This window comes from Barbus barbus (assembly GCF_936440315.1).
Source record: "Barbus barbus genome assembly, chromosome: 8".
Taxonomy (NCBI): Eukaryota; Metazoa; Chordata; class Actinopteri; order Cypriniformes; family Cyprinidae; genus Barbus; species Barbus barbus.
This window is the reverse complement of record NC_136736.1, coordinates 7,011,498-7,020,485: the sequence shown is the minus strand read 5'-3', so window position 1 is coordinate 7,020,485 and position 8,988 is coordinate 7,011,498. Positions and strand designations below refer to the sequence as shown.

Sequence of the window (8,988 nt, the reverse complement as noted above, 5' to 3'; positions counted from 1 at the left end):
TCAGACATCAGACTCTATACTGGAAAGCTTCTCGTAAACATGTCCGTTGCTCGAGCCATTAAATGGTCTCTGTCCTTGACCCATTCCTAACCCATCCCTTGCTGACAGCAGTTTGTTGTTGCTAGGTCCTCCACCGTGGTGGTTGCCAAGAGGCCCGCCCAGACAAAGCTCCTTGGTGAACCGAGGGGCCACATTGGACAGCACCCCAGAAGTTGCGGAAGCAGGCAAATAGGAAGTCACCCCCATGGAGCTCCGGAAGTCAGCCCGACTGTTGTTGAGGAGCTGTTGCTGCTGCTGCTGTTGTGGCGTCTGTTGCTGCTGCGGCTGTGCCTGCTGCTTTTTGATGTAGAATGATTTGGCACCGTGTAATAGACACTGGTCGTCGCCGAAGGTTGGGATGAATGGGTTCTGGTTCACCTTATCTGGGTAGAGAGATTTAGACAAGGAGTAAGTCCCGACCCCTCGGGTACCGCCCACACCTCCTCCCATCATGCCTCTATCCCTGTCCCTCATGTCTCTCTCACCCACGGAGCGACGGTGCAACCCACCTTCACCCCCACGGAATAAGCTAAATGATGAACCCCCACCCTTCCCTCTGTCCCCAAAATATGATGTCTCCCGCTCCCCTCCCGCATACTGCTCAAACATCTGGGCGTAGGGGCTCGTGCCCTCCATGTAACGGTCTTTGTCTTTTAGGCTCACGCTTCGGGGTGGAGGAAGCATTGACGCTCCGCCACTGCCTCCAAACCCCCCCATCCTGCCCGCCCCTTCCTTCTGCAGCTCTACAAATGTGTCATAAGAGTGCTGCCTGCGCAAAACCTTACCACCTGGGCCAAATTTCCGCCTCTGTACCTGGGTTTGGGCCCCTGTGCCTCCCCCTCCCTTTCCGCTCTCCAGGGGGTGCTTGCCCCCAGTTTGATCCAAGAGGAGGTGGTTGTCCTCACTGATGTCGTACAAGTTGCCCGGTTTCTTGCACGAATCACACCGCTTGCAGGAGGCTGAACTAGGGCGACTTGAGATTTGTCCACTCCCTCCACTGGTTCCCCCAACTCCCCCAGCAGCTGGATAGCCCCCAGCCCCACCTCCCCCATGCATGCAAACTGGCTTGCTTCCTCCACTTCCAACCCCTCCACTGTGGCAATTGCGACACTCCCAATCCCCTCCAGCCAAGCCACCCACCCCTCCGATGCCCTTTTCCCAGCATGCATGGCCCTGTTGCCCAGGCGATCCTCCTCCCATTCCACCCTTACATTCTGTCTTCTTGGATTTACCTTTCAGGAAATCTTCCATGGGAACCAAACTAGTGCACGCTCCCCCAGCACCACTACTAACTACTCCACCGCAACCGCCTCCACCCAGTCCCACTCCTCCACCCATTCCTGGAGCATCACTTAAATCCAAATGCTCCCATGGGGATGCCCCTTCCTTGGCTCGAAACTTGTCCACATAGAAGTCCCTCAAATTCTCTTTGTCTCTGAATAGATAGGAGGTGCTGTTACCACCTCTCAGGCTCTTTCGCTCCACGGGTGGGGTGGCTGAGCGGTGTGCTTGTGTTGCTGGATGATGGTGGTGGTGATGATGATGGATCGTGTGGTGGGGACGTCTCCTGAAACCAAGCTCAATCTCATCCTGCTCTCGGCGAGACTTGGCAGAAGCAGGTCTCTTTTTTAGGCTGTCCCTGTACTGCTTGCGTCGTTTGCCATGCCCCTCGAGGTTCCCGTAGGTCACAGTATGAGTGGAAATATCAGACACGTCGGATCGAATATTTCCGTCGTCCCCTCCTGATCCCACCCCACCTCCCCCGCAGTACCTGTCATGTCCTGCAATAAACCCTGAACTGGATGCCCCACCCTTGAAGGAGAACTTTCCGTATAGATCTGGCAGGCCGGACTTGAAGCTTGACTGGGTTGGGTGACCCGCAATCAGGTCAAACTTTTCCCTGTTCCGATGTGTCAGCGACTGCCGTGGCTGGGTGGTGAAGATGGGCGCTACCCCTCCCCCTAAGCTGTCACAATCGTACCCCCCCTCCAATGAACTGGCACTCCCTAAGCTACGAGGTCGGTTAGGCAGGGGACCCGACATACCGAGAGCCAGTTCGGATCCCGTGCCCCCATGGTGGTGTAGGTAATGATCCTGGTACAGGTTGCTGTCCTTCAGGTGCAAATTCCCAAAAGTCCTCTCCACCTCGCTTACATAGTCGCTGAACATGTTGTCCTCTGGCAGGTACGGTGGAGGCTTGCACTCTGTGTGGCTTACTAGGCTGCGCCTGTGTTCACTGATGTCATAAACGGCTGACTCACGATGGCTGTAGTCCAGTGCGCTCCGAGGTGAACCATTGACCCCAGGCACAGAGGTCATGTTTTTGGCAGTACGTAACAAACGGAGAATGTTGGAGTGGGTGTTGTTCATGTTCATGTTCATAGTGGCTGATGGTGAGTTAAGGGCTGATTTGTTCTCTTCAATCTGAACACCATGGATGCAACTGTAGATGCCCTGTTTGACAGATAAAATGAGGGAAAGCAAAGACAAGGGAGAAGAAACAAACAATGTAGGATTAGATTATTGTTTAGTAAAAAGTTTAATTAGCAGCAAGCATTTTCACAATTTTGATGCTAAGTTCATGTCAGGTCTCAAGGCTTAGCGCTTCGTTACAAGTCCCTTCAAGTCAAATCTTAGTTTCTATAAATTTAATGTTTTTAAATTATCTTGTAATTACTGCTCTGACAGTCTTTTATATGCTGTAGTTTAGTTTTATAAAGCCTTCAGGAGGACAATTAATAAAAAAAACGTAATAGTCTATTCTTCATTGTCTTTAAACTTGACATTGTGTACAAGAGAAGAGAAAGGAAAATGAGTGAGACAAAAACGAATGAAAGGAGAGGGGAAAAGAGAAAATATGTTCAAGAAAGAGAAACGGCAGGGGCGATAGAGGTTCTGATTAATGATGACATGGTGACAGGGTTGCAGTAACTGTGGTTTTGACTGCCTATCAATGTCTTCAATCAATGTGATTAAAATTCTACTGACGCCACTGTGTCTACTCCTCTGTGTCTCTCCTTCATCGCTGCCATGACAAATTAATTACACAATACTCTAAAAAATCTCTCCAGCTCATTCACCAGTGATGCAGACGTACTGCATTTTAATCCATTTATCTATGTATTTTTCAATGTATTTTATCAAACTAATTTCTTAATGGCAAATGTGTTATTGTAAAACTGGCTTGAAGTCAAAATACTTCATTATCATTTAAACCAGGGGTCTCCAACCTTTTTTACACCACGGACCGGTTACCAGACCTATAAATGTTGTGATGCACTATAATGGAATGTCTTTTAATTTTTTTATAAATAAACCATGAAAACCATTTAATAACAAACAATGCGTGAAACACATTTGGAACAAATAGAATTCTCTTCAAACCATTTTTAAAGGGTAAAGGTTACTCTTCTACTGGTGATCCATCCCTCTAGTGCGGCAACATGTCAGAAATGTTTCCTGTCTCACTCTTGGTCACGCTTAGTGTCTGTCCACTCTTGTGTATTTTTTTCCCTCTTCTCTTTATGTTCCTCTTATCTTCTCTATATTCTGTCATTTTGGTAACTCTGGTCATCCTTCCCACAGTGACTCTTATTCTCATTCATCTCCTGACCCTTCAATCCGATTAGGTTGGAACATATTCTTCATTCAGTGTTATCTCATTTCTCTTTCTCTTTCCTTCTTTCTCTTGAGAGGTGTCTTTCTCTCTTCTATTGTATGTTTTTCCCCCTCTATTCATTTTAGACTCTTCTTACCCCTACCACAGCAACACTGCTTTAGCTAGTGTTCAAACACACATCTACATCTCAAAGGGAAATATATCTAGTAAGAAAATCAGCTTCCTATGTCTGTACTTGTAGCTGAGGAAACTGGTCATACAAATTGCCCTTATGGCTAACAGAGTAATATAGCAATCTTTTATCCTTTTAGCTTTGATAATTTGTGAATTCAGGTAAACCCAGGTTTATGTTTGAGTCACTTGCCAGTTTGGTCACATAAACTGATATTTACTCTCTCTGTTCATCCCCGCCATTATGTGGGTCATGGCACCACTCCAAATCACTTGAGGCATGATTTGATGTCCGAATGTCTAGCATGAGAGACTGCTGCTTTGCCCTGTTAGCTCAAGATCAGGGTCTGATTTCTAATGTTGCATATATACAAAATGGGCATTCAAAAGTATGTTCATCCTTTCCCCTTCACATATCAGAATGAAAGAAACAGAATGATTTAAATGTACAAAAAAAGTGCACCACAAAAAATAAATAAATAAATAAAATGCCCTCAAAAAAAAATGTAATCATCATCCAGAAATCTTTGGATTTTTCTACATAAATTTCAGCATTGACATTCCTCTAACGTGAAGGAAACATTTATATACTTTGCACATTTAAAAAATGTATTTCGGTTAAATGCAAAATCATTTTCGTAATCAGTATCATTTTGTTTATATAACTGCTTAGGTAAAAAATACTACATCTTTAAAACAGTAAATTTAACCAAGTGTGACCGTTCACATTTGAAACTATAAAAAAAAGTACACTTCTAAATGCATGCTATTACAGCTTATTGTGAACAATTCATACTTTATGGAAGCCCATTTCTGCCACTGAAAAAATTGTAAAAGGTAATTTCGAGCTTTATCTCACAATTCTGACTCTTTTTTTTTTGCAATTGCAAGTTTACATCTTATAATTCTGACATTTCTTTTCTCAGAATTGTATGATATAAACTCGCAATTGCAAGTAATAAAGTCACAACTGTGAGCAATTAGGAGGAAAAAGTCAGAATTGTGAGTGTATATCTCGTAATTAGTTTTTTTCCCCTCACAACTGTATCTCACACAATTCTGACTTCATTGACAATTGACAATTAATTTCTAAGAATTGTGGAAAAAAGTCCAAATTACCTTTTTTATTTTTTTATTCAGTGGCGGAAATGGGCTTCCATAATATTTGCTTATGTATTTTTTTTTTTTTTTTTTTTTTTACTTTTGACTTTGTAATCTTTTTGGAAAATGTCATATGTAGGAATTCTCCAATCATTTAGACTGCTTAAACCCTGCTCCCTGCAAGCTCAAGTTCAACTGCTGCTCCTTTTGTGTGCAACTGAATAATAGTAAAGTTAGTCTTGGTGGTTGTTTGTCTTTGGATCAAAAGCGAATCTGCCACTCACCCTGCTAATGGAGAAGGTCAAGCCTGGCTTGCCCGAGCACACACCCATGAAGCAGAATCGCAGTTGCCAGTAGAAGAGGTGCTCTGCGATGAATGTGATAAGGGACAGGGCCATTGCAGCTCCCAGCATGTAGAACACACCTGCCATGTTGTCTACATCCAGCTGACTGCTCATCACCTCATTTTTCTCATTGTGGCAGATGCCAGTCAGCCACAGGGCCTCAAGTTCCTCCATTTCACCTACAAAAGGAGGAGAAAAAGATTGTACTTTCTAGCAACTGAATGTGGGTTAGAAAGAGTGATTGTTTATGCATCTTTTTACTTTCTGCCTCTCCATCTGTGTGTTTTGTGTGTCTGTGTGCTTCGAGTGCTCTCGAGCTTTACTGTTAGCAGACGTGTTTGTTCACGTTTGTCTATCCATGATGATTTCAATGCGTTTCAGCACTGCATTTATTTAGAGCCCCCACAAAACTGTGCACAGTAAACAAATTATGGCCCCTGCGAAGTGTAACATTTGTCATGACGGATTAATCCAACTCATAGACACTGGAGCTCTCTTCACATTAATGATTGCTTATAGGAGTCACTTGAGATTTGGTTCCCAGCTCTAATAAGGGCCCTGAGGGGCCTGACAGCCCGCATAGGAGGGACAGGATCAAACTCCAAAACACCATTCAGTGATCTGCAGGTCTGTCTTTAGGGACAAATGCAGATACACACATACTCAATAATTTACACATGCAAAAGGATCCATCCATTCAGTGGCTGCAGTTCTATGCCACACTGGGAACTATAGTCGGGGACTTCAGCCATCAAATCAGTCAAAAACCCAACACCTATGCGAGGGTGAATGTGCACGCTGGTGCTCCCATGCTGTGCCGGTGCATTCATGTGTACCTACATGTATATGTCACACAGTTGATGCCTTCTCAGTGTACTTTTGAGAAAACACAAGCGCCCCCTTGACACTTGCAAATAGAACTCTATTCTTGCTCCTGGATCATATGCTGGCTTATATAACAACATGCGATACACCCAACCGTACCTTTACGGTTCCATACTGCTGTCAGTGTGCCAAACCAAGGTGCACTGCCTTCTTGTCAATATGCATATGAACACTCACCTTGCCACTAATCTAATCTAGCGCGTCCCGCTTGCATGACATAACCATGTATGCACGAGGAATCATTAAGTTGGGCATATGTATTATATAAATGTATCTACAGGCCAAGCTGATTTTGTGCCCGTATACAGTATCTATATTGAACTCTTAAGAAAATGTCATCTTAAGTGTCTAAAATTGTGAACACTGTTTATGTGTGTGTGGGGTGCATAGGGCATGTTCTGCATGTGTCTTTGGACGGGATTCAAACAGCTTGTCATCTCAGATACTGTTTGGGGAAGAGATGGCGTTTTCTAGAAATGGCCCCTGGATCTGGATCACTAGGAAAGTGCTTGAATCAAACTGTGGAGATAAACACTTTTCAATTCTGTACATCTATTGCTGCTACAGTACTATGTACTATATGTACTATGTTATGTATATAGGTTATGTATATGTACTAACTACTATTATAGTTATTATAGTAACTATATTAGTATACTATATTGTACAAATTTACTAATACACATTTTAAAATGTGATTGATTCCTGTGGAGGTAAAACTAAATTTTCAACAGCCAATACTCCAGTCTTCCGTGTCCCATGATCCTTTAGAATGTAATATGCAGATTTGCTGCTCAATAAACATTTCTTCTTATTATTATTAATATTGAAAGCAGTTGTGGTGCTTAATATTTTTGTGGAAATCTTGATCATTTTTTTTTCCAGGATTCTTTGATGAGTAGAAAGCTTAAAAGAAAAACATTTCTTTGAAATATAAATCTTTTGTAACATTACAACCTGTCTGTTTACTTAAGTAACAGATATGGGCGTTATGCCATAACATAGTTTTAATACGACTGACTTTATATTTAATGTGAATTTAACATTGAAAGTTAATATGAATAAAACATTGTAAGTTAGGTTAGGGTACTTATAACACTTTCATTGTACAGAAGAGCAAAGAACATGGTAACGTAATCATTAGCTAATGATTTGCATGGGTATCTTTATGGTGTGACTTTACTTGTTGAGCCACATGACTAACTAACTCATTCAAAATCTATAACCACAATGACATATTACTTAACAATTAGTTAATAGTTTTGTGCCTCAACAAGTAGTCATAACATAATGATACCTTAGCAAATCATTAGCTAATGATTAATTAAAGCAGACAACTAGAAGTTTAAAGGCATGGCTTCGACCCAATGTGGTAATTAACATATGAATTTACTTCATTAGATAAAAAAATAAAGTCATTAGGTAATTAGTACATTATAACACATTTAACTGATCATAATTTATTGATTACTTAATCTTTGAATCAAATGTTCATTAGTTGCTGATGAAGTAATCATTAATAAAAGGTTTAGTTCTTAATGTATAACTCATGATTACCTGTGCATTACTTAAGCATTATTTAATGCATATTTGTGCACAATCAAGCACTCTCAAAAACTCCCATTAAAATCACTGAAGCTGTTTACACTGTGAAATGAATATTACTTACAGATTCATACACACATCTGCACTTTATTGTTTCTAACGAGAGAATTCTCCAGTATTCAGTCAGCGAGCGAGTGAAGAAAACTCAGCTATAACTCATCTGAACGCCTCTGATTGGCCATTGCATTCATAAGCTCAACAGCATCATGTGTGATTGGTTATAATGTGCAGTGCTGTAAAAACTCGTCTGTCTCTGGCTCAGCGAAAGCAGATTTGAATTTAGCAGCTGATGATATGACGCGCTGAACGATTTAATCACGCTGGTGTGATTGTATCAAATATAGAAAATATTATTCTGCTATTTTGTCTTTTTCATTCAAAATCCACTAGGCTCAAAAATCTGAGGGGGCACGTGCCCCCTCACTCTCAATGGGCATGATGCCTCTGAGAGCATACTATGAGATGAATCCTTGATTTGATGAGTACAGTAATTCAATATAAGCATTATTATGCTTTAACAGAATGAATTTCACACAAAGGAAGCTTTGAAAAACAGGGTGCCATATTTTCACACATCTAATACCATTTTGTGCAGCATAGTTGTTGGCGTTCTAACAGACAGTGTAGGCACTTGTCATCTCTTGCCAGGTATTCTTCAAAACTGTTTGCCTTGAGGGCACATTGAGAATCATTTAAAGAAGAAGTGAATGAAGTAAACATCTCAAGCTGTGAATTCTCTACACCAGTGGTCGGCAACAATAATATCTGGCCCGCGCCCGTAACCAGATTATTTAGATAGCGGCTGGTTCTAAAATAGATCTGTCATGACAGCAACAGTTACTCTCAATCAGAGTATGTGAGCGAGTGGAGTGGTGTGATTTTGAATGGAACGAGGAGCCGAGTTTTTAAAAGTCGGAGCGTCGTGGTTTTCACTCGCTCCAAGAGCGCTCCATCACGAGTACAATTCATGCCAACGACGCGTAATATCACTGCATATTTAGCAAGAATTCACATGTTAAATAGCCTATATTTAGCTAGCTAGATAGAAAAGGATCTCTCAAATCAGAAAGAATGTGAAGGCTGTGATGACTGCAGTGGACATGAGCGGGAAGTTATATTTCTCAAGGAATTTATTTGTTCCTTCTTAATATTTTCAGCGGACTTTTTTTTCTCAGAATTGCGTTATATAAACTCGCAATTGTGAGTTAAAAAGTCATAATTCTG

The 8,988-nt window shown here is 41.8% G+C and overlaps 1 protein-coding gene across 1 annotated transcript in view; it reads right to left on the bottom strand.

Annotated features, from left to right (window-relative positions):
• Nucleotides 1-8,988, bottom strand: part of LOC306874206 (glutamate receptor ionotropic, NMDA 2B-like) — a gene marked incomplete at both ends in the record, with an annotated part of 110,395 nt that continues 101,407 nt past the window's right edge. The window contains 2 exons of the mRNA XM_079424074.1: nt 1-2,493; nt 5,215-5,453. Of these exons, the coding sequence (XP_079280200.1) occupies nt 1-2,493; nt 5,215-5,453 (2,732 nt within the window). The remainder of the gene's footprint in view (nt 2,494-5,214; nt 5,454-8,988) is intronic.